The 27,883-nt window shown below is 37.8% G+C and overlaps 1 protein-coding gene across 1 annotated transcript in view; it reads left to right on the top strand.

The window, feature by feature from the left end:
- LOC134527206 (lysosomal acid glucosylceramidase-like) overlaps positions 1-27,883 on the top strand; it is a 409,619-nt gene that overhangs the window by 111,623 nt on the left and 270,113 nt on the right. Inside the window, exon 5 of the mRNA XM_063359670.1 lies at positions 19,003-19,163. Within this exon, the coding sequence (XP_063215740.1) occupies positions 19,003-19,163 (161 nt within the window). The remainder of the gene's footprint in view (positions 1-19,002; positions 19,164-27,883) is intronic.

Below are 27,883 nucleotides of genomic sequence, written 5' to 3' on the forward strand. Positions count from 1 at the left end.
GCGAAAGAAATAGCAGAAAAGCTTAACCTAGATCCTCATTTCAAACAAGGGGAAGAAAGAAAAAGCGGATGGTTGATGAAAAGGGTGAAGATGAAAGCTAGGAATTCTCAGAAGAAAAAAAGTTCAGACTGTTGATTATACACATAATAGATCGGATTCTGAGTGAACTGAGACAAAGGTTTCAAGCTATTCAAATCATGAATAGTTTATTTGGTTTCCTCAATGGAGCTCTGTTTGAAACACTAAATGGAGAAGAATTGAAGAAACAGGCACTTGATTTAGCTACCACATGTAAAGAAGACTTAAACAGGGACGAGCTGGCGATAGAAGTTGAAAGTTTTAAGTATCATGCCTTGGATTTAAGCCCTAATATGAAAACAGCTTCACCAGCAGATCTTCTGCCATTAATATATAAGAATGTGCTTGACGACGCATACCCCAACATAACGAAAGCATTGAGAATTTTTTGCACATACCAGTCTCAACCGCCTCTAATGAAACGAGTTTTAGCAAACTAAAAATCATAAAAAATTACCTTAGATATTTAACAGGTCAGCAACGACTAACCAACCTGAGCATCATATCAATAGAGCACAAGTTAGTTTCAAAGCTGTCTTTTGAGGGCATTGTAAAAACATTTGCAGCCAAAAGAGACCGTAAAGTTAAGTTTTAGTTCAAGCTTTCTGTGTGTGAATTAATTTTTTTTATCACAATTAGCCAGTAGATTAAGATATTGTGTATAATGTATAGTTACGATTCTCAAGATAACAACTTGAGTGAAATCTTTTATTCATAATATTAACTCTATTTATCATAATCAAATATCCTATTCTTTTTGTCGATTCAGTCCACACCTATTGTTCTGTCATTTGATGATAAACTTTTCATTTCATTTGCAGCATTTATGTAAATATTGTGAAAGTATATATCAAACATGCTACTCTTAGATTACACATGGGCGTCGCAACCGGGGGGGGGGGGGGGGACAGGGGGGACACGTCCCCCCCAATAATAAAAGTCTTCAATTTCGTCCCCTCCAATAATATATTTAGTTTCGTTGTTATATTAAAAATATGATAACTGTGATACAACCCATATGTTGTGCATGGTGCATTTAGTCCAATCGTGGTAATGTGAGCACTGTGTTTTTACAAATTTATTCTCTGAAAATATTTTTTATAAAAAATAAATTATTTATTGCAACCCACTATAGTTGGAATATTTAGGAAAGAAAAATGCCTAAAAACCACCTTTTTGCACTTTCAAACCCCAAATTTTCCCGGGGGAGGACCCCGGACCCCCCGCTTTATTTCCAGGGGATGGATATTCCTCAACAACTGAATCAATTGCAGTCCCCCCCAAAAAATATATCCTTGCGACGCCCATGGATTACATGTCAATTAAGTAGCTTAGACATAAGTGGGTATTTTATCTTGCAGTAAAAATGAAATTGCTGTAAATAAATACATTTGTTTGTTATCTAATTAATAAAACATATTTGGAATTGTGGAAATCATATGTAGTGGTATGATGACGTGTTGTCGGTAAATGTTTCTTTGTTGGTTTGGGGAAAAATTAAAAAAAAAGGGGGGGGGGGGCCAAGATGAGATGTTGCCCCGGGTGGAAAAATGTCTAGTTACGTCCCTGTAGATAATAGGGTCATTCAAATATAAACCGGAATATTTTTATACAGATTTATTGGTGATATACGAAAACTACAAGTGGAATGCCTTTTTTTTCTACATAGTTTCCTTAAGCATATATACTTCCCCCCCCCCCCTCCCATTTTTGATCCCTTCATGAAAAGAAGACTGGTGCTCCAGCAGCCAACTGCACATGTACTGTTTGACTGCAGCATTGTCTTCAAATCATTACCCTCCTAATGCCTCTTTCAGTGGACCAAACATACAGCCTGAATATTGCCTTCATTGATGCTGGTTGCCGGATGCAATATGTGGCATCGATTTCCCACTTTCAAAACTTATGGCCCAATGGAACACTTGTGCATGCCTAGGTATCTCCTCCCCATTCTCCCGCCACCGATTCCCCAGCGGACTGCACCACCCAAGTCGCTACTTGAGTCGAAAGAACAAAATTCTGTGGACAGTGAAGGATGGATGTATTGAACTTTAAAAATAGCCTTTTTAGTGTTGTTTCAACCTTGCCATATTATGGTTTACATAGTTGTGTGAGATGCACTATGTACACAAAACTTAGTTTTTTAGTTTATTTAAATTGTGAAATCATCAAATGTTATATTCATGTTCCTTTTTTTTTCTTGGGTTATGTTTGTAACTTTGACTCTTTTTGTTTATTCATCTCGCTAGGTTAAATGGGTTTTTAATGATTTTCCATTTGAAAAAGAAAAATGTAGTGCCCAAACGTGACTTGAAAGAATTGAGTTACCACCTGATCGTGTCTGTGATAACTAAGGAGAATTTTAATTAGCAGATCTCATTTAGTCCAAAGTTTAAATTTAAAAAAAAAAATGAACAGTTTTTTTAACACAGGATCACTTTCAGCACATTGAAATTGTATCGAGCATCCTGCAAATAAGATTATGAAACAAATTCAAAAGGCTATTATTATTATTAATATTATTATTATACGACGGAAAATAGCCAGTTCGATAGCTCGAAACACGTTGCTAATCGATTTGTATTATACATATCGATTTATATCGTTAACGCACTTTCGATCACGGTATTTCATTTGTAGATTCATAGATGGCAGCGTAATCGGCGATTGTTTGTAGGTACAGAAAAACAGCGTTGAGTTTCCGGTCTTTATGATATATGGTCGTTGCTCAGTACCTCCCGCGCCGGCCTTCCACGGACTCGTGGCAGGCTGGCAACACAAATCTGCCTATGCTTCCGCATAATTAAGAGCAGTGTGCGCATGACAAATGAAACAAAGCTCGCGCACAATACACATGTGTGCTGGCAGCTCTTAAATAATAAGTAAACGTTAAATTAATATAAATTTAAGGTTTCACCCCCTTAGTATAAGTTAAGTAAATTAAGAACATTTGCGCCCTAATTATCATACATGACAATTAATTATGTGATTATGTAATAACCAAACATGATTATAATAATTCAAAATGGTCCGAAGCACGCAGGTGTATGTTCTAACCTGCTTCAGGGTTCACTGCCTGTGTTGTTAGGGCTGACTCTTTATGCCTGAAGGGCATGGCTCGCCTGGCAGGCCTCACCTCCAGTGCCGGTCGTGTTTCTGATGGCATGAGATTTTGAATACCAGCTACCATTGCAACTAGTGTGACATCGCACACACACAACATGCATACCAACCATATGTATGTTTGTGTATATGTATGTATATATGCCTGAGCGTGTATATATATATATATATACATAACACAAATTTTTCCCCTTCTCAAACACCAAGCTAGCTGGCAGCCAGGTGGGAAACGACGAAGTCGCCCCCTAAAGACCAGTACCCAACCAAATAAAGTATAATGCGGACAAAAGTCCAAGTTCCCTCCCAAACTTGCTAAGTAGTGACTTTCTACTCTGTCCAACTCTTCTTCCTGAACCATCCCTCTGTTCCCGTAGCCAACCTGCTTGCTATTAATGCATGAAATTTGCATCCCGCATGTGAGTGCCCAGGGTTTTCCCTCTGTCTATGGAGGTTTACCTGGGCCCAACTTATCTCTAGTATTAGTCTAGAATAGTCAAGTGAGGGGAGTTAGTCATGGCGCCAATCGCAGCCATGGCTGGCCAATCCCCTCCTTAGCACAATATGCATGCTCCCTTGTCTGCATGGTACTCCCTGCATGAGTAGAGCGTATAGGCTTCGGCCTGAGACGCACTTAAGTCCCTCCTAACCCGGACCCCTCCCAAACACACTTAGTTTTTAGTTAGGTTAGGAAAAAAAAAAAAAATCAAGATTGTGGCAAGAAAGGTGACTGTTTTTCCCTTTCGCTACATTCAACCAAAAGGATAATGTTCTCGCATTGCCTTGCTTGCTTCCTGACAGTGTTTATTAACTTGAAACATTAAATTAGTGTTGCGATCCAGTCCATATCCATGAAATGCAAACAATCGTCAATTCTGTTAAAAACATGTATTTTTATTTTTTAATTAACGTTCTACATAATTAAGAGATTTACATACATTACAAAAAATGCTGTCACCAACAATCGATGTGTTAGCTTGTGTTTTCAGGGGGGAAAAAATGCAAAAATTATATCATTAAAAAAATTTCCAACATTATACTTTCGAACTGACATTTGTGTGATGAATGGTTTTGCACGAACTTTATGCTTTCATTCATAAAAGTATTCCGCACCGCGACGAGAAATCACGTCCTACTAATAGATTGAGTAATAAAACTGGGAATAAAATGATGAAAATAATATTAATTATTTTTACTCTTAGACACAAATCAACTTTTTAAATCGCAATAACGACAAATAAATTTTTAACATACTTCCTGAAGAAAAAGTGCATGTCAAACTCACTTTAAAATTCTGTAAATAAAAAAATGTCAGGAACAAACAAGTGTTCCCACAACGACACATCGTCAACTTTGTATTCTAGGGTTCACGTCGTATTTAGTTACACTAAACATTACTGCATATCATTATTTTCTGGCTCTTATTACATGTTTAGCATTTTATTTTATTTTTGCATATTTTTTTAATGACTTTAACGTTGCATAATATGATGAATAAGTATACACGAATGAACTGGAATCCCGTTCCGAGTTACATACAGACTGTTCACTACGAGCAGTGTACATTTCTTAGCTGTTGCAACAGCGGCCTACAGGTGGATTCAGACTGCAGGCTTAGTCAGTCACGCTGAATCCACCTGAGTTTAGATTTTATCGAAGACAAGTGCGGGTGGTATGGAAGAACTCAGTGTGCACTGATTGTTGTGCTCAAAGTGTTAGTGAAATGTATAGCTGGAATCACGGGCGAAAATCTGTAGGATTCCCATGATTCCCGCGGGTTAACGTGAAGATTTTGCAAATGCAAGCGGGCCCCCTTAGACGGACTTTTTTATTTCAGGGAGGTTCGGGCCACCCTGAGATTCTCCCCTCCTCCCGGAATCTACGCATGCAGCTGGAATTAATTTTTAGCCAAGTACGTAATTTGGTGCTGTATTTAGGCTGTCAAAGAAGATACGAAATATGGCTGCTTTGATAATTGACGATAACTCCTTTTTATTGTGGAATAGTGCCCATCTACAAAGAAATCCCTAAATATACCACCACTACTGTTGGCGATTTTCTATACAAACTATCAAAATAATTTTGGTTTCGTCACTGTCACTAGCTGTTATTGTATCATACGAAAACATGTATGTTTTGTGTATTAATTTACGGTATTCATCTCTGTCAAAAAAAAAAAATCTTTTTCGATAATAGAGTGTAAGCAAGGTAGAATACAATGGCTAATTTTAAAATAAAAATGGAATAAAGTATTTTTTGCTTGCAGTAGTTCAAATTTTTGAATTAATTTAGTTGTTTGTTTAAAAAAAACCTTCTAAAATCAAAGAAACTACCTACTTCCTAAATAGATAAATAGTGCTTTAAGATCACACGCTTTCATAAATATTTAAACGCCAACATTTAAAATGTAGATTACACATAATAATAAAATCTTATCTATTTTCATGGTCACGCCTAATGGAAATAATACACAACAATTCGTCATATATGTTTTTTATGCTTTTAATAACTACTCTACACATGAGCAAATTTCAATATACATAAAACTGAGGAACTCTGCATTACGTTTTTAATCTGTGTACGACACTAACAGAAATTGAAGCATAAAATAACATTTTTATTTTTAATTAATAAGTATTTTATCAACGTGAGCTTTGCTTTCATCTCAATGAAGCCAATCTACATAGAGGAAGTGCACATGTATTCAGTCTTAACAACAGACCCTCCGGATCACAGAGTAAACGAATGAATGGAATTCATAACATTACGCAGGGTTTTAAGACATATTTTCCCTTTTACTCAATCGCAACATCTCACTTAACGCGTAACATGGTTTCAGTAAACATAACATAAAAAATTTTCGCCCCATGTACAGTAGAGGAAACTAAAATGTTTGGAACACTGTAAAATAATTGTATTGTCATTTCTGTAGTCGCCCGAAGCGGCAAACTATGTATCTTTGTTCAATAAAACGAAATATTAAAACAAACAAACAATAACATTACGTTCAGACAATTCATTACGTGAAGTGAATGTAATAAAATACACAAGACAGTTACACACACCATTACCAAAACACAATCCCATAAAAATCATAATATTACATGTCGACTTAAAATTATTATTATTCACCATGATAATTTCTTGCGGGTAGCCAGCAACAAAGGGACACAATTTTTATTCATTTAATTAACTTTGACAAAACTTGTGAAACCTGGCATGAGCAAAGTAAGCTGATTCACAATTTTATTTTGCGTCAAAATATTAAACATCAACTAGTAATGAATTAAGAGTATGCTTCGCTTAGTAGAACACCGAATACAGTCATCTCCAGGTATTAAACTGAATTTTGAAAGAGGGACTCAAGTTTCTGAAGAAGTTGTTGACTTTCCTGATGATCCATCGACAGTTCGTAAACGGTCTCATCGTCGGGATGTCGAGCTTGGGACCTTTTTCCTCACCATAGTCCCGTGGTCTGTTCTACCATTCGCACAGCTATCCCAACCTATACAAATAGCCGAGTGATACTACTCCCGTTACTTCTATCATGGAGCTCGCCCGCAGTCGTACTTCCCTATCCAGCCTGCGTAATACACGCGTCCTACCTGCTAGCCGCCAAGAACGCGTCCATTTGTGAAAAAGCCTCATCCGCCAACAATACTAACTCATGACATTAATTATAATATGCAAAACATGAAAACATTACATATGCGATAAAACAAAATTTGCTGCTGTCATAAGCCGAAGAAAAAGAATCAATTTGAAATATAACATAGACAGATAAATCTAAAATAGAGTTATCAATAGTAATGTTTTAATAAACAGAATAATATATGTCTATTACACTAAATATGTGTTCTTACTGACAACCCAATTTAAAAATAAATTAAATTACTTTTTTTTTCAACCATAACCGCATAGAAGAAACAATACTTTTGATACAATTTTTTGCATAATCATACGACAGGACTAAAAGTACATTGTACGTAATAAGTATTTGCTTATAGGAATTAATGCTGCAGAATATACGAATAGATTCAAATGCATAGAATTTAATATATTGTCAAATTTATTTGGCAATATGCATGTAACAAAAGATTTAATTTGAAATGAATTATCTGTTTTTAACTACAAATATAATTTTATCATATCTCACTTTCATTCAAACTTAAGAGTGTCATTTTCAACAACAAAATAGCCACAACTACACTTAAAAATATTTTAACTTGATACTTATATTGTATAACTTTTGATGAAATTAAATGTTAAGAGGTTCATTTAAGTTTGTAAGGAAACATAAATACAATGTTCAAAATAAATAACAAAAATTTTGTGTAGTTAGGAGCTCCGCGTCATGCAAATAAAGGAAAGTTAAACTTTTCAGTATACGGCTGCAATAATTAGAGAGGAAAATGTTATTTATTCATTACTTTTAATTCCCGTTTGGAGAAAATAAATCGAAAAGTGCTATACCGAAAGTATGAAGTTGAAGTTCAATATCGCTTGTCAAGTAAGTTCAAGAACAAAATTAAAAAAAAAAAAAAAAATTTGTTTTCTTGAATCTACTTTTTTTCAGAAAAGTATACATACATACAATATTAGGTATTATATTATAAAAATAAAATTTTTTAGTCCTTGAGTATAAATTACTGAAATATTTTTTTAGTTAATTAAATTTTTTCATGCGAAGAAATATTTAATTGTTAAAATCACGAGAACATAATTTATAATATTTATTAATTCCAAAAGCTTATATTAAAGATCGACTATATGCTATTCAATATGCCCAAAAATTTTACTGCAATAGGAGAGCATTACAAAAACACAATTTAACTAATGTAGGTATTATCACAATAAGTTATGTTCATAAACTATATTTATGGGAAACAAATATTTATCATTTAATGATATGCAACTATTTTCCTTTGAGGTAAAAATTGAGGTATATTTAATGTAATAAGTAAATCCTCTCATAAAATTTACTGAAACTAATATTCTTCATTGTCTGTCATATTATGATTCCAAACAGTTTAAATCAACTGAAACATGAAATAAAATGTAAGGTTAACCATGAGGTGTGGAAGAAATTAGAGATTGCTTTGTAAAAACTGTTAAAAATTTCTCATGAAATATTGTGATTATTATGTTCGTACATAATGTAAAAAAAATTCAATACATGAAATTCAACACATAGGTACTTTGTATTGCAAGTTATTAAACATACCTATATTTTAAAAACACATGTGCGTATATAAGTCGAATTGTTATGTAATACATGATGAAAAATAACATTACCAACACAACTTCCCTTCCAAATAACTTTCACCCAAAGATAAGGCCGCGGACAAATTATGCACACTGGTCGCACGAGGAGCTGAAATAAGTCTTATAAGAAAGCCGGCCAGAGTAATTCTTTTCAAGCCAAAGCTGAAAGTAATGGATGTTGTTTGTCTAAAGCAGGTAGTGAAATGACATACAAGTTTACACAATAGCCATATAAGATCTTTGACGCTTCTTATCCCGTCAGTGGACTGTACGCGAAAAACCAACTGCATCATGGCCCGCCGCCAGTTATATACTTACGTATGAATACACTTGTAAACGATGGTTTGTATACTTATGTATGTTGCCGACATCGATAGGTATTCTTTGGCAGCTCGATGTGGATTCATTCGAACACGTTTGCGCTAAACACGACATATTTTTACATAAGAGTGACATCGCGCACTGAAAAACGTTGCAGGTCTGTAACGCAACAGTGATACAAATATTACATAGTTCAAACATTTTTTGGAGCAAGACATTCACTTTGGGTAATGCTAAGCTACTTGATAGGTACACTTTACCCGCTTTAAAAGTGATAACTTAAAAAAAAAAGTGTACATGGAAGCAGACTCAGCCATATGTTTATTACTGTTGTATTTGTCATAAACCTACTAAGTTCAATACGGCCTGTAAGTAGAACCCATGTTTTTTTACGACTTGTGTACAAGCTGTGGTTGTAAAGCGAATTTATATTCTTAGTTAACTAACATCTATCATAACAAATTTGGAATAAGGCTGCCTTAATTGTTTTTCTAGATTGCTATATTGTTATATATATAAGTATTACTTCAACGGAAATATCTGGTAATAAAAATAAATAAAAAAAAGCATGAAAGGTTAAGGGTTATTTTTTTTCAACAACAAATAATTTATGGTTTAACTGCTTTGTGTACTATATAAAAACAGAACAAGCTTTCAAAATTTCAAAATTTCTTTGATTATCCGTTATAGTTATGTTTTGTTTTAACTCATAAATATTTAAGTTGATTGCCAACGTCACGAATGTACAATAATTTATTTCACACCGCTCTGGGTTGCAGGTAAAGTAACAGGCGTGCAATTTGATCAGAAACGCGTTCTACTTATTCAGGCCCTTTAATTGGGCGTGACGGACCATGTGCCAAATATGTAACATTTATAAGTAGGTGAAGTATTAAAAAATAAAGAAATTGAATGCAATATAATGCATCCAACAAAAATAATTTGCAAGGTTCTTTCGTGGATGTTGTAATCTGTGGGCAATATTTACTTAATTTTGGTTTTTGGAGAAATTAATTGTGGTTTAAATTTTTTTAATAATTTTGTATAATTGCTGTAAAAAATTTATTTCCTGCCCTTATTAATTAATTGAGCTGTAGAAATAAGTTTATCTGAAAATTTACGTCATCTTTATTAAACATTGCCACTAATTATACTTTTTAACTTCAAAATGGTTTTTTAATTTTGTAATTAATAACGTACCATCCATAACTACATATGTGAGCGATCGGTCACTGACCTCATCTTCAATCCTCCTCGTGATTCCTGCGCCAGAAGGAACATTTACATAATTCTGACTAGCTTATTTAACATAGAACTTCTTTAGTTTTTATTTTTTATTTATCATTCCATGAACATTTTTAAAACAGTGCAGACAATCAGATATCTATCTAACCAACAAGCATAGCAAAATGAGATTTAGTTTTGAAAATACGATTTTTCTTTTAATTTAAGATACATTTTATATAAAACCTACATTTTTAAGTATCAAAACTTTTGTAAATAGTTAACCATTTGGTTAATACCAGTATAAAATTTTTCCCCGGCGTTGTAATATGTGTAAAATCATTTTGGAAAACTAAAATAATTTTAAAAAATATTGGGTAGTATAATAATTGTTTCTTGAATTTTTATTAAAAATAAAAGGAAAAACAATGAAGTGTATTTTCATGTTAAAAATTAAATATAAATTTTGTCGAATTAGCTAGCGAGACTGTAAAGCCACCAATAAATAGTTTGTAGGACAACTTTCAATGTGTTGATTGATTAGTTTCAATACTTTATTTCGTAATACATGATCTAGTATGGTAAGCTTTAGGATATTTGTAGTTTAAACAAAAGCAATGTTTTAGAGATTCACGAATATAGTCACAGAGTAAGTCGAGCACATGGTACTGTGGCGAGGCACACTAAAAGCAATTCTGAGAATTTATTTCGGTCACGGGATTATCTTTTGTTGCCGGTTGTGGGTTGTCTCCCTCTCGCGCACGCACACACACACAGGTAGCCTGACTCCCCTCCGGGCACGGGTTCCCCCACCACGCTACCTCAGCTGTGGGCTGCGAGCTGGCTTCGCCGAGCGGCAGCACGAGACGGCGGAAAACTTTCAGGATTCGCAGAAATTGTGGAAAAGATATCTCGGAATTCAAAGCGATGACTATATGTTTTAAATACATGAATTTCTTCAGAAAAAAATTATCTTTTTTTCTAGACTTGTACTTTTTTTCTGTCATTCTCCTAAGCAGTTTAAAATGGCCCCGAAGTTGGACAAGTTGGTGATTTTTTATTTCATATTTTGATAGAAAAAAACAAAAATGTAAAAGTATACAGACAATTCGTGTATTATCTTCTCGTGGGTGAAAAATTTTCAGATTCGTAGTGTCGATTAATAAAGTCCCATCTGCCGTCGTCCGCGGTCTCGTGTTCGAGTCCGGGCGCGAGTTCTAGCGGGGTGGCTGGTCTGATTAACGTTTTATGTTCCGGGAGGGCGCCAGGCTAGCTCGGTGTCTAACCAATGAGGGTTCGTGGTTCGTTGCCCCAGCGTGGTCCGCTAGAACTGTCGGCGGTCTTGCCTGGGAATTTACGTTAAAGAAGAATGCGTGGGATTGCCGTAGTAGCGACGTGCCTTTATTCAAGGGATTGACGTCACACCATACAATTACTGAGCACAGACATGCCCCTGAGGGCTACTTGTCCGTTGCGAGGTGCAGGCCGGTACATGTTCAATGTTTCGTGGCACTGGTTTCTCGGGTAACAGTATGCAGGCCAAGTACACTTGGTGCAAGAGGGGCGCGCACAGATGACGTGGCGCAAAGTTACATTAACAAAGTACACTTAATGAAAATTAGTCGCGCACAAATGACGTGGCGCAAAGTTACGTTAACAAGTACACTTAATGAAAATTAGGCGCGCACAAATGACGTGGCGCAAAGTTACGTTAACAAGTACACTTAATGAAAATTAGGCGCGCACAAATGACGTGGCGCAAAGTTACGTTAACAAGTACACTTAATGAAAATTAGGCGCGCACAAATGACGTGGCGCAAAGTTACGTTAACAAAGTACACTTAATGAAAATTAGGCGCGCACAAATGACGTGGCGCAAAGTTACGTTAACAAAGTACACTTAATGAAAATTAGGCGCGCACAAATGACGTGGCACACAGAGTTTGTGGGCGACTGGAGTCGGCCAGTCCCGTAAGCGATTGTTTCTACGCTGGTGCTGTGCCCACTGGGGTGGTACACGCACCGCCACTAAACTTGGCGAATTTTTCCTTGCGGGTTTGTGGTCAGCGCGAAGGCGCGTGGCCTTAAGAAAAGTTCTGTGGTTTGCGGGAGACGGCCCGTGCCGTATGCTGAAGAACGACCCTGCGCACCAGGTGTGGTGCGGGGCGTCTTTACGTTTACGCGGTCGGATTAGGTCCTGAACCGTAAAAAACGGACCGGGCACGCACGGAGAGATGAATAGAAAAAGGTTTGGTTTATGCTAAATGACTATATTTACCGGACGTTACTTGCGATGAAGACAATGGATGTGGTCTCTCCGTGGGACGTAGGTCCGTCCCGGTCCGCGAGTCGAGTAGAACTGCGGAACTGGCATGGCGTCCGGTGGCGCGTCGGCCCCTGCCGCGCCAAGCTTGACCTCATTACGTTAAAAACTAAATGACTGCGTCTGGAAGAGACTTTAAGGTCGCAAAATTCGTAATTAATTGTTTGAGGGGGAATGGGTGTGGTTCGTCTCTAGTCCACTCGGATTTAGTGTGCTTTATAATAATAATGTCTGGTTTGGCCGTTCGGCTCGGTGGCTCGCTCGACTCGGGTGGGCCACGGCCAGGGGTGCGTTCCGTTAGCGGGAGAGTATACTGGCGGTTGCAGGTTGGGCTTAGGGATGGTCGTCGGTCGGACGACGTCACATCATTATTTTAAAAACATAGTGTTCCGCTAACTTCTGATGCTACTAGGGAGGCCCCTTAAGAGCTGGCATACAGTTTTCTTCCCTAATATGCAACTCAGAATGTTTACAAAAATGACTATTGACCCCGCAGTTACTGTGTTCACCAAAAATGTGGTAAGGTCCATTTTCGATGTCATTCTTCAGACCATTAAACTTCTGAGTAGGTATACTCTACATCTTGGCTTTTACGATATGCAATTGCTTTTGTTACAGCAATTCGCAAACGAACTATCCTGGCATTCAGTTCTTTACGAAGTCCTGATTGGTATGTTGGGTTCTTTGTAACTGCGTTCAACTTAGTACAGTAGTTCCGCAAGAGGTGATTCCTGCATTCGACTTTCTCTACTGGGCAGTTAGGTCCATAAAGCCTGCCCCACACGACACCCATTTCCTTAGCAGTTTTCATGTAATTTTTATGCTAGCGCGCCTGCTCCCGTGTGGGTAACATTTCAGCACCCTTCCAAGGGGTCTGGCTCTGGGTATAAAAGTTTTCATAACCGAAGTCTTAGCCAAAACCGTAATAGAATGTGTTCTATTTTTCTGCTATACCCACGAGCTGGAGCCGTCAAGATGGCGGACCCACGTGTTGAAATATAACCCCCGTATATAGTCTGTATTGTCAACATTAAGGGACGTAACAAATGTAATGGTATGCCAAATGAAACTTTATAATAGTAAAACTACTATGGAATATATTTGTTAAGCTGAAATTGCCACAGAAAGAAGTAATCGGAAATTTAAAAATACGTTATGAAAATACGTTGCATTCTATATTACCCATTATCTCCTTTCACATTCGTAGAAGTTGCGGTAGTGTAGTGGCGAAGGGCACTATGGCAGCGGTAACAGGGTGATTTTAAATGTGGTTCGAATCCTCATCAGTCCAATTTTTTTTTTTACTTTTTTTTAAATAATAGATAATTAAATTGGACATACTGTGCTTTCTGCAAATATAAATTATTAGAATTAATTTATGATATAATAACTACATTTAGGTGTCTCAGTCCATTGATTTTATTCATAGTACTATGTACCTAGATTTATTTTTACTTTTAAAAAAGTAAAGTAAAATCACATGTTCACAAATAATTTAAACCAAAAGTTAATTTTATAATTAAAACGCCAACGTTTATTAAGAAACGAGTGTCCATAAAGTAATAATGAATAAACTGATACTTCATAGCGACACACCTGTGAGGGTAAAAAAAAAAAACATGCAAAATGTTTTTCTTTACCTAAGATTTAAATTTATTACGCGGTATGTGCGTGTTTATTTGTCTCACTGGGTTACAAAAAATATTAGTTACAATTCCTCTAATTATGTAGTTAAATATATAAGTAATCAATAAATCTTATATATAACATATATGAATCGGTAGCATTTTTTTACTATTACATTGAAATTAGCTTGATTAACTGTATAATTAAATTAATATTAGAATTTAAACCGTACATAAACTACATTTAGTAAACCCAATGTCCCTTGTATCATTTAAATTTATATATTTTTAGATTTTGAAATTAACCTACAACTTAAAAATATATTTGTAATTCCAAAATTGCTCTTAATTTGTTTTTAAATACTAAACCAATTTTGTTATTTATTTGCAAATGAAAAATATAAGATAAAATATCAAATAATATTTCCGTAAGTTACATAATTTTTAACACAAACAGGTGTAACTTTCACTTTTTTTTCAGTATTTTGATAAGTTGACTACGACATCCACCCCTGATATGTTTGCTTTGGTCGGCAACTGCGTTGGCTGGTTTTCTGTTAGCATTCTAGGTATCGTGTGTATGGAGTTAAGAAATCTTTCTGCGGTTCTGCTATACAAATTTTTATGAAAATTTTTATACCCATGGGTATAACAGAAGTTATAGCAGAAAATGGGCATCGTGTGGGGTGGGCTTAAGGCATTAAATCCAGTAACCTTCTGTGAACACAATGGGAGCTATGATTTTTTTTGTTCTTAAACCCTTTGTTTTTCAGACCCCTGAAGTTATTTATGGTTGGTCGTATAAAAAAATAGCTAAGACCAATATTCATCGCATTAAATCTAAAAAAAATTAATAGGTTCAAACTTATGTGATACTTCTCATATTATGGGAGTTATAGCAATTTTTCTGTTTTTCGAAAAACCTTCCCCATTTCTACCCTTTTAGTCAGATATTGCCCATTAAAAAACTCTACCGAGATTATCCACTTTTAGAATTTATGTATTAATTAAGAAGTGATTGGTGAAAAATTGGGGCCGTTATCGTGTCATATATAAACTTTTCAGTTGACGATGGATTTGAGGTCTATGGACCATGAAACGAAAAACTATATAAAAATATCCCGCAATTCGCACCATGGCATGGGTACGGCTACAATAGGTAGTATTTCTTTGAAATCTGCCTAAAATTGACTTACAAAGGTCGATTTGTTACACGTACTAAGGGAAAGTTATGTTACAGTATTTCAGAAATGTTTGCAGTGCATAACCACAAATGTACGACTCGGTACACCATTGATAAGCTATGTGAATGCTTGTGCCGACATACTAATTAAAAAATGTATAGTTTATTGCATTTTCTACAATTTTATTATGCAAAACCACAACAAATATTGAAACTAATATTGAACTTTTTTTAAAGACAAGATACTTACTTTCGTTCATTATGAAGCCATTTCTGGGTCGGTATAGTTAGATTATTTGCATATTCATTCGACAGAGCAGTATTTCTAACACAATTGCCATCCAATTGTGTGACGTTATCAATAACTTTTAAGCCATGTAATGGAACAGGCTGAAGCACTGTGTAAGTCACTGGGTCTAACCTACATACAAACATACATTACAATCTATACTGCGGATATTGTCATCAACAAATATTTCAAGATTGGCATTCTGTATTTTTAAACAGCTCGGGTACGGTTTTGTTCGCTGATAAGAATTGTTTGATATTTTGAAGCACTGCGCACTTCTATGAGGCTACTTACTATCTTTATGGTTGATTTCGCGTCCGTAAACACTACGCAAGTGTTTGGCCTTGAAATTCCCTTTACAAGAGGTGGTAAAACCATGGGAAAAAAGAAGCGTCTCTGCCTCATGCTACTGGAAACGCCAGGCACTGATTATCGCGTGACAATATTCGTTCACCGCGGCCTTCCACTAAAAATTGCTACGGTACTTCCCACTAGTGACATACTCTTTCCTAATGCCGTATTGTTTGACACACAGTAGCTAACTAGAGGTAATATCATTTAGTTATCTGGTATATCACAAGTGACAAGGTAGAATGCATATCGGATTCTTGGAAAATAGGGGAAAAAATTTGTTGTATAAATAAATAAATAAATAAATAAATAAATAAATAAATAAATAAATAAAAAAATATTAGAAACTCCAAATTACCGTCCAGTTTGCAATGCGGTTTCACTGTAGATAATCTGGGAACAGTTTGGCTCAGGCTCCTCTGAATAACCTTCTATTGTATTGCGAATCTTCGTTAATTTTCTACCAAAAGAGAAAGGTTTTTATTATTTTATTATGTATGCCTACTGGTATTGTAGTTATAGACACTTATACAGTGACATATAAGGTGAAGGCCAATATATTTTCTACTCTCATTCGTTCATTTTTGCCCGAGTCCGAAACTAAACAAATGCTTTTGTATGATGGCGGCGACGTCATGCAAGGTTATCGCGTGCCGACGTACTACAGTGTCACAAAAAAAAGCACGAGTGATTCAGAATTATCGCCTAAAAACTATTTTCATAAGCTAAAATACAAAGAAGATTATCTAAAAAAAAAAGACAATGTTACAGTACACGCTTAATCACTATCTTCCAGACACATGTTTCAGCAGGCAGTAACGTATTTTGCCGAAATAATTTAGTCACAGTATAATATTATTTTCACGCGTGGTATCGAAATAACTGATGACTCAGGCTAGACGCTGGAGGACGTGCTGACGCCTGCCACTAGATAAAACACCAACACAAGCGTAAGCCAAGCAGTTACCGGTGGCTGAGACTGTACACACGTCGTCAGTTTATGTCATTATTGAAATAAGCTTGGAACAACATGTATTTAAAACGTATTTATAACTTGCTAAATTTAACACGTTTGAATAGCTCATATCGATGGTAGTAAACGATTTACTTACACACGATTATACCTAACAAGTATCTATTTCCCGCGACCGTTGCTATGTCATAACAGTATCCATTGAGAGTATTTGTTTAATTTTTATGTGTTTTTGTTTATTCCAGGACTTGGTAAGCGTGAACGAATAATATTGATAAACGAGAATTTAGCTTTCTTCGTGGTATTTCAGAAGTGCAGCACCTTGTTTGTTCTCTTTCTTCGTTTAGATGTGAGAAACATCCGAGTCTTGTTTCCGTTCCTCCACTCTTTACGTCGCCCCATATTCACGATTTATATCACTGATAAATGTTTCTGCCTTGGGTGCAGATATAGAAATTGTGTCCTCAAGTCTCAACTGCGTGCGAGAAGGCGAGAACTGGTTTGTTGTTTCCCCCTTCACCCTTCCCCCAGTTTCTCCCGGTTCCCCCTCCACGTGGGTGGCTGGGCACGCTGCCTTACCGCCCCTCCAGCCGAGAGAGAATGATGCACACCAACGACACGGACAGGCCGGCCCAAGCCAGCCAGATTGCCAGCAAAAACACATAACATGCATTTAGTTGTGTTCTAGTTACACAAAATCCAAAGCGGTGACACAATAATATTATTACATCAAATTGTAGCTAACATATGTTGCTTGTACTCAAGGTTTTTATTTTACAATTCTCTTTAGGAAATGCACACAAAATGTATACGAAATCGTCTGTTTCTTTGGTGAATTCAATATGTTTTAATTATTATTTATTGATCTCTAATCAAAAAGTACAACAATATAATCATGGATATACATAATTTTACATTCCCTGTAAAAATATGGTTCAAGTTCATTGATCTCTTTCCAAGAAAATACAACACATTTGAATGCTTGTTTGAGTATGTGCTCTCAGCTAAACGAATCGCCGATTCCAGCCTTTGTGAAAGGCTGTCCTTACATGTCCTTACATGCATCCTTGTGGCCTTCAAGGGCCATGGCGCTATCATATCATTATCATATACATACATTAATACAATAATAATTCAAATGTATCCCTTTGTACAAAAATCATGTAGTTAATCCATATAGGTAAACTTGGTATCATTATATAGATAAATTTTTTATTATTGAGTAAAAATAGTTTGAATTAAAATAAATGATTTGTGAATTATTTTTCATTCAATTTTTATGTATATTATTATTGAATATTTGTCTTTTGTCTGTTGGTTTGTTCGCGTATCGCTCAAACTACTGGACCGATTGTTATGAAACTTTTTATTTAAAAACTTATGATTAGAATTTAAAAAATGGTGTGTATTTTATCTCGCTACAATGACGGTATTTCGAGATGTAAGAATAAACCCATTTTCTTTTTACAACTAAGTGCAACCATTATATTATTTCTACCATCACTGACTTCTAACATTACAACTTTGTACCATATATAATATTATTTATTTATTCTATAACAATCAGTAACTATTTCACGATTGGCGATAAAGTTTTTATTACATTATGTGAAAATTACAGAAAAAAAATCATGATACGATTATTTGCACGGGGACACAATATTCTTTTATTAAGTGTAATAATAGCCTATTCCTTAGTCAGTCAACTGTTATCTTAGTCCTTTAATTTTGAAATTAATATTAAATTATTATCTTGAACGTGTAAACATTGATAGTTGCCTGAAAAATTATTTATATATAGAGACCAGAAAAATTCACGAATTCATTTCGCAATAGGCTAAAATACAAATAGGTATACCTCAGTGCTGCCTCTGCTATTGGCTCACAACTCACCTGGATGACTCTGGGCCAATGAGAAACGCCAAACCAAAGCTTTATCGAATCACAGGCTGCTACGTTGGGACGTCTCACAAGACAGCAGCCAATGAGTGGGTGACATTTGACCGAGTGTACGTAGAACTATGGCGTTCATCCTGGAGGTCATTGAACCCGCGAATTTTTCCGGTCCCTAGTTATATATTGGCACATTTGGTTGTGTAAGTGGCAATGGAATTGGGCAAATCTTTCACGGCGCTGGTAAAATGACACAGCATTACTATTGGAACACAGAAGCACACTGCTAGTTGGTTCTGCCACGGTGAAGCACGGAGGGAGTTGCTAGTGAGCGCCGCGTGTGTCGCTGCTCGTCAGATCCCGGTGATCAAGCGCGCTCAGCAGCTGGCCGGGTCGAGTCTGAAGCTGTTCTCCGCGCCGTGGTCGGCCCCCGAGTGGATGAAGAACATCGTCAGCACCACCAAGGCCAGCAGCCTAAAGTCCCAGTACTACTCCACTTACGCCAACTACTACGTCAAGTAAGTGCCATCCTTTGTGGGTCATAGTGCCGTGCGTGTGTTCAGACTTTCAGCTGAGAAGCTTCTGGTGCCGTTATATGAAGTTAATCATATGATTAAAATGGAAATCGACATGTAGTTTCCCGGCTTGGGCAGTGTCTACATGGATGGTTGGGGCTGACACTCACAGGGCAGGCAGGCTGGCTGTCCTACCCGAGGGACAGACTTGTTCCTGAATAATGCGTCATGTGAGATGAGATGTGGTATGGAGCAGCGACGGAATGAATTAGTGGAGAAAACAGGAGTACCTCGAGAAATTCCATAGGCAACGGCACTGTCCGCCACGTTTCCCACTTGCGAGAATCCGGGTTTGTCCCCGCCGGGAATCGAATATCTATCACTTTGGTTGGAGGTGAGTGTTCTGACCACTCGACCACCGCGGCTCCCTTATTCATAAATTATTGAACAAAAATAACCTTTATTGTTGTACCTAATTATGTTTCAAAATTTTCGAAGCCTACCAATTCACACAATTTCGCAGGAAAAACGGAGTAATAATTACTTTACATTCTAAAATATGCGATAAGTTACAAGTTAAGGCGACGTGCTGTTTGCTGAACGGTAAAAGCCAGTTGTTCGAACAGAGACGTACGGACCCAAGCTGCGGAGGGTCCCAATCACTGGACTCTATCAGTGCTCTTCACTCCAGATGGCCGAGCACGAGGCCTCCTCGTCATATTGTACTGTACTGTATCTGTACATGTACTGTATCTGTACATGTACTGTATCTGTACATGCACTGTACTCTGTCTGTTCATGTACTCTGCTGTATCTTTGCATATACTGTACTGTATCTTTGCATGTACTGTAATGTATTGTTTGATATTACCAAGTTAATTGGGCTATGAAATTTTTGCTTAGTGCTGTACTCCGGAAGGTGCAACATTAGACGAGAGGTTTTAATAACGAGCGATAGAAGTGTTAAGCGTAAATACTGCTTTATTTTGTAACACCCCTCGTGCCTCAAAATAGAATTATTTGGAATTAATTAAAAGAGCCTTGGAAACAAGCTGGAAAAAAAAATACGTTAAATAAAATGATTTACCAGAGGCGACACGAGGTGGGAACAAACACAATTTAGGAACTTCCTGTAACAAGCAAAGGGGAAGTTGGGGGATCGTTATAATCAATAAAATAAAAACTACACGATTAACTTGATCTATAGTTTCCCTGTTTTATTTGCCCTGATGAATATCATGTTTCAATTATTTTAACATACATACAAAAGATTTAACAATTTTCCAAGATTAACAAAAGGAACACGAAATTGGGGGCTGGCCAGCGCTTACTTAAACTAATTTACATTCTTAGTTTGAAATATAAACATTTGCATTATGAGTGGATGGATCCGATGATTACATTGATAATTAGTTCTATTCGTTTTACATTTTCTTGGGAAAAACACTGGTCGCTGGTGGGTTGGTCATCCAGTTGAGATAGTTCGTTGCTAGGTAAAGGGGAAATGTTGAAATTACATTACCACCCGGGGTCTTCAAACAATCACGTCGGGTAGTAGAAGCGTTTCTTCGAATGTGACCCACGGAACAGAAAAGGGGGGGGGGGGTGGTCACGAGATGAGACCAATCAATCTCTCCCCGTCATCGAACCCTGTCTGCAACAGTCCAAATCAAAACTGATTAGAACTTGTATACAGGCAGTCAATGGGGCAGAAAATGCCCGGAAAAAAATTTAAAGGGAAAAAGGAGGGTTCGCGAATTATCACTCACCAAAACAGGGGAGTTGCCCAGCACGCTGCAGTCGTGAAGTCAGCCAGGCTCGGGAGCTCGCGAATTGCGCGGCAGGACGCGGATGATTTCTTCATAATAATAAATTTCAAAGAGAAAAATTTCTAAGGCAAATAACTAAACTATGCAGACAGACTAATCTACTAAAATGGACTTGAGGGATAGCATCCCTTATACAAGGCGACTACATATTCGTTAACGGTCGGATGAAATCTAGCCGATTCGCGATGGAGGTCTGTCTGCAGCCGCGACGCGAGTTGATCTGTCTCGCGGTATACGGCGTCTCGTAATTAAAAAGTGCCCACCGACTCTAACAGGTGGAAGGGGGGGTGTCTGGCCCGCCGAAAAATACCGAACTTGCCCGAACGCGGGCGAAAAAAAACTCTAGCAGGAGTCTTGAAGTTGGCCACACTGGGCGACCGTAGAGAACTCAGTCGGAGGCGGCTGAGTTGAAAGGAATCGACTCGCGCCGGGCGTTCATATAACTCAAGGGAGAGCGGTGCTGCTCTCTGGTGCCCTAGAGGGTAGGCAAGCGGAGAAGTTCGCGACTTGGCCGCTAGGAAGCGCTTGTGATCAGTTTTGGCGCACTCGCTTTGCGAAGAGACCTTGGAAACGGTCACCGGTGTCCAGGGGGTTACGACCTATCATTGGTCTTACTTGGAACTGAGAAGGGGGGGAGGTGGGGTAAAATGCAACGCTGATGGGAAACTACGCCCCGTCGTGGCTACAGAGGGGGGAATATAACACTACGATGTGATGAAAAAGGCGAATCTCAGCTCGTCTCTGCGAACTGGTCGCCTGCAAGCTACAGCCTTGCCATGCAGTTAGGGTCACGAAGGGAAATGATATTACAGGCTTGAGGCGTGACTGAAGGCGGGGGAAATGGTAAGCGGTCTGCCAGTCAGTGATTAGGCCAGCAGAATATCCGATACGCCGATGGGAAAGGGGCTTTAGGGCACTGAGACAAAGTTTAACTCAGAGGAGTACAACGGACTAACATATTAAAATTACACTATAGTAGAGCAAATAAAATTTCCACACAAAAATTTAAAATCATAATAAAAATTTAAAATATATTGTGTCGAATTTACAAATTAACGGCACATACTTCCCCCATGAAAGACGGAGTCCGGGTGGCCCACTTGAGCCACCAAAAACCTGGGTTCCAGAAACTTACCCTGTACCAGGATCTACTGTAGTAAACTACTTACATATAAAAAAATATCTTGATCAAATCGAAGGTATATTATAATTAATTAATTAACACTTAACGATGAATGAAGTAATGAGGAAAGTTGATCTCAGATGTTGGGAATGGTGTCACGTGACAAAACTCTAAAGATGGGCGCTGTGAGGCGGGCCGAAAAGCACTGAGGCCAAAACAAGGGAAATGCGTCCTTGAGCACTCAGTGATATATGGGGATTGGAACCCCTGTATTTGGGTATGGTAACCCGTAACTTACAAAATATATTTGGGAATAGAACCCCTGTACAATTGTCTTTCCATAAAAGGCCGAAGGCATTGGGACTTAGCCCTGCACAATCAGGCCATGGATAAGACGGTCAAATTTGCTGCTTCCCCGAAGGTAAAACAGATCCTCAGTCCCAGAGTGACACAGGGCCTAAGGGTAAGATTCCCTTGGCGGGTTTTTAAATTATTGGGATTGGAACCCTAAAAGATCAACAATCCGTATGAATGAATGAATTTAAAAAAAATTAAATATTCGACAAATTTAAAAATTTTAGCGCATACAACTCTGATGTTCAATATAACTAACTAATATTTATTATTTAAAAGTTTTCTGCAAACAAAACAATAAATTAACGACTCTTCGCACTCAAATTTAAATTATTTAAAGAAAGGTAAAATGCAATAAACCAACAATTATCAATCGAAAGGGTTATAAATTATCATGGAGCTGTTAGATCTTCCATGACTGCTGATAGGTTTCACACTGCCTGAGAGGGGGTTTGAACATAGGCCGTCCAAAGGTGAGTGCTGGGGATCTAACCCAGTAACACTCTATGGTCATAGGATTTTTCTCCTAGAGGACCGAGTCTCGGCTCGTTGGCTCGTAGGACCCTTCTTTTGCGCTGCTCGTTGGCTAGCTTGACCTAGCTCCTATTTTAGAAAAACACATAAAAGAAACCAGTTTGCCATCTGGAAGTCACGTAGCTCTTACTTAAATAAACCATATCATCGATAGCGATGTAAAAGAAATACAGCTTTGGGGGTAGAATGCAAAGGAAACAAAAAAAATGGCTAGATGTAACAGCTTCTGTGCTCAGAATCTATGTACGTCGCTGTACATCACATGTACGTACAAGGAAAATAAAGAAATAATCACATAAAGGTTTTAACGCTAAATCAATTTAAAACAAACTACAAACATTATACTTGCTTAATTTACGAATTATGATTATTAAAAAAATTGAACTTAATCAAAAATTAAATAGATAAACTCGTCGAACAAAATTCATGAAGATTAAAAAAAAGAACTGTCAGAGAAGTATTACTAAGTTAAAAAAAATAAAACAATTTACGGCAAGCAGCTTGTTCAAGACTGAACTTACATATGAAAAAATTAAAAATTAAAGTATCTTAAATGACATAGAGTGTGCTAGCCTAGAGACGGGATGCTTAAACGTACCCAAATTAATTTAGTGGACCTCTCGGAGGTTGAAAGGATTTCACCACTCTCGGTGATTACTATAAACATTACAATGAGGCTAGTCACCTCGTAGGTACTTAATTTCGGGCAATACGTATTTTAATATGCTTGATTATATTATTATTATTTTATTACTATATTATGTTTTCAAGTATTATTAATTTAATAATGTAAGACGTTAAATTCTTATAAGGCAAATGTCTTTCAGTATAGTTTGAAATCATTATTATGATAGGGGGGAGCCCTTGATATGTAAATTAAAATCTATATTTAAATATCATGTGCGTGTTTATTAGTAATGGCGTTAGTAGCCTAAAAAGTACTCTTAACTTATAGTTATTTGTTCATATGTAAACTTAAGGGGCCCGCCTACCTGGGCACACATACGGTGTGCAGAGCTTCAGGAAAAACAACGCGATTTCAAAACTACTCAAGATATCCGAGTGGGACCTATTTACGAATAGCATTTAAGAGTTCGCTGAGGACCGAAAAGTACTTTTAATTTCGGATTAAGTTTTTAAACTGTATTTTTAGAAGCGTTAAAATGCCTAAAACGCGTGTTTTCAGAGTAATTTTTTGGCATAAAACAATAAGTACAGATTCTTGAAAGCACTTAAGGGGCCTGCATAACACCTTTATCTTCATTTCTCCGCCATATAATGTTACGGTCACCGCTCAAATTTCACAGTTATCCTGTGACGACGAGACGAATGCGCGCCAGTTCAGAGACGTGCGCTTAGAGGCTATACCGCGCTGGAAGCATCAGCGAGCGTCGCGCTTATCACCCCGCCTCACTAACACACATACACCCCTGACGAGGCGGGCCCCTTAATAATTAAATTTAAACACATTTAGCTGACTACTGCGGGACAACAGTGGAAAACTATACACTTATTTGACTCTCAGTCATAAAGTAACTACGGTGGGCGGAGATAAACAGAGCCCGGCGTCACGACAAAGACGTCAGCTGTGGTCACCCCTCGAAGATAAGCGGGCGGCAGAGGCCGCTCGGAGAAGGAAGGGGGGGGGGAAAAACAAACATGACAGCTCCCATGTGGCTGTCGGGAAAAGGATGTGAGCGGAACAGTTGCTCACGTAAAAATTTGCTATGGTCCAGGATTAATTGGACAAAAACAAAAAAATATACGTCGCAGACATTCGTCTCGCGCTACTGGGACAGTAAGGTTCCAGGTGAGATTACAGTTGGACACCCCTACGAAGGTCGTACAGGGCGGTGAACTGAACTCGACGCCACGGACGTGCGCCGTGAGAGATAAGCAGCCTGTAGGGACGGGGGAGGGGTGTCTGTGTCTGCGCCGTGGCAGGGACAACATCTGTGGCCTGCTGTAAGACATCTCGCGCGCTACGCGCTAGCCTAAGTCCACACGGGAATTTAACTCAAGATAAATTAAAAAATTTAACTCATTATAACTAGGGGGTGTACCAGCGATCAGTTTACAATATTATTACAAAATTATTATTATCAAAAATTAATTTAAAAAAATTTTTTGTACTTTTAATTTTAGTTTAGGTATGCTTATATTTTTCAGGTATGCCTATAGACCAAGGAAACCATGCTCTGCTACCAAGTTGTAACACCCCTCGTGCCTCAAAATAGAATTATTTGGAATTAATTAAAAGAGCCTTGGAAACAAGCTGGAAAAAAAAATACGTTAAATGAAATGATTTACCAGAGGCGACACGAGGTGGGAACAAACACAATTTAGGAACTTCCTGTAACAAGCAAAGGGGAAGTTGGGGGATCGTTATAATCAATAAAATAAAAACTACACGATTAACTTGATCTATAGTTTCCCTGTTTTATTTGCCCTGATGAATATCATGTTTCAATTATTTTAACATACATACAAAAGATTTAACAATTTTCCAAGATTAACAAAAGGAACACGAAATTGGGGGCTGGCCAGCGCTTACTTAAACTAATTTACATTCTTAGTTTGAAATATAAACATTTGCATTATGAGTGGATGGATCCGATGATTACATTGATAATTAGTTCTATTCGTTTTACATTTTCTTGGGAAAAACACTGGTCGCTGGTGGGCTGGTCATCCGGTTGAGATAGTTCGTTGCTAGGTAAAGGGGAAATGTTGAAATTACATTACCACCCGGGGTCTTCAAACAATCACGTCGGGTAGTAGAAGCGTTTCTTCGAATGTGACCCACGGAACAGAAAAGGGGGGGGGGGGGTGGTCACGAGATGAGACCAATCAATCTCTCCCCGTCATCGAACCCTGTCTGCAACAGTCCAAATCAAAACTGATTAGAACTTGTATACAGGCAGTCAATGGGGCAGAAAATGCCCGGAAAAAAATTTAAAGGGAAAAAGGAGGGTTCGCGAATTATCACTCACCAAAACAGGGGAGTTGCCCAGCACGCTGCAGTCGTGGAGTCAGCCAGGCTCGGGAGCTCGCGAATTGCGCGGCAGGACGCGGATGATTTCTTCATAATAATAAATTTCAAAGAGAAAAATTTCTAAGGCAAATAACTAAACTATGCAGACATACTAATCTACTAAAATGGACTTGAGGGATAGCATCCCTTATACAAGGCGACTACATATTCGTTAACGGTCGGATGAAATCTAGCCGATTCGCGATGGATGTCTGTCTGCAGCCGCGACGCGAGTTGATCTGTCTCGCGGTATACGGCGTCTCGTAATTAAAAAGTGCCCACCGACTCTAACAGGTGGAAGGGGGGGTGTCTGGCCCGCCGAAAAATACCGAACTTGCCCGAACGCGGGCGAAAAAAAACTCTAGCAGGAGTCTTGAAGTTGGCCACACTGGGCGACCGTAGAGAACTCTGTCGGAGGCGGCTGAGTTGAAAGGAATCGACTCGCGCCGGGCGTCCATATAACTCAAGGGAGAGCGGTGCTGCTCTCTGGTGCCCTAGAGGGTAGGCAAGCGGAGAAGTTCGCGATTTGGCCGCTAGGAAGCGCTTGTGATCAGTTTTGGCGCACTCGCTTTGCGAAGAGACCTTGGAAACGGTCACCGGTGTCCAGGGGGTTACGACCGCTCATTGGTCTTACTTGGAACTGAGAAGGGGGGGAGGTGGGGTAAAATGCAACGCTGATGGGAAACTACGCCCCGTCGTGGCTACAGAGGGGGGAATATAACACTACGACGTGATGAAAAAGGCGAATCTCAGCTCGTCTCTGCGAACTGGTCGCCTGCAAGCTACAGCCTTGCCATGCAGTTAGGGTCACGAAGGGAAATGATATTACAGGCTTGAGGCGTGACTGAAGGCGGGGGAAATGGTAAGCAGTCGGCCAGTCAGTGATTAGGCCAGCAGAATATCCGATACGCCGATGGGAAAGGGGCTTCAGGGCACTGAGACAAAGTTTAACTCAGAGGAGTACACCGGACTAACATATTAAAATTACACTATAGTAGAGCAAATAAAATTTCCACACAAAAATTTAAAATCATAATAAAAATTTAAAATATATTGTGTCGAATTTACAAATTATTGGCACAATTTTCAATATTTCCTTGATACAATTAAACACTGTTCATGTTTTCTGGTTCCTACGATTAGATTTTGGAGTACAACTGTACTCATAAACGACTGACTCTCTGTGAACATAAAATAATATGAAATTACACACCTGCAGAACTAAGATTGCACAAAACTTATTTAAAAAGGCCTTTTCTTAAAATGTTGCAAACATTATTCTGAAAACAGAAATAACGCCACACAATATTATATTTAATTTTAACTAGACATTAGAAAAAGTTGATTATTATTACGGCAGCCATTAAAATAACCAGCTAAACATATTATTTGTCAGTTCGTGAGTAGTATGGGAATGGCGGTACTGGCACTGGAGTCGGAGTATGGTGGCGGTGGGGTCAGTGATCGACCGACCTCTGACGTCACGGCGGCCATCTTGGATGACCTTCAACTTCTTAAAAAATTCCTCAAATATGACACAAAGATCTTCAAAGGGCCCAAAACATTTCCCTATTCAAGGGAAAAAGTTCCGTTTTGAGAGAAATTTTCCCGTTGTATTAACTCAAAAAAAATAAAAAATTTAAATTCAGAATGCCTCAAAATACTTTGTGCTATAAATTTCGTTAAAATTTTAAAATTTATACAAAAATATAGATAAAAAAATTTTAATAAAATCATACTTATGTCATGAAGTCCTTTTTCAAACCCGGAGAAGTAAGTAATTCGATTAAAAATGGTGACGGATCCTTCCTCCACAGAAGCCATCAGTATACTGACCTCCCACCACTAA

This window comes from Bacillus rossius, chromosome 1 (genome assembly GCF_032445375.1).
Source record: "Bacillus rossius redtenbacheri isolate Brsri chromosome 1, Brsri_v3, whole genome shotgun sequence".
NCBI classification, from domain to species: domain Eukaryota; kingdom Metazoa; phylum Arthropoda; class Insecta; order Phasmatodea; family Bacillidae; genus Bacillus; species Bacillus rossius.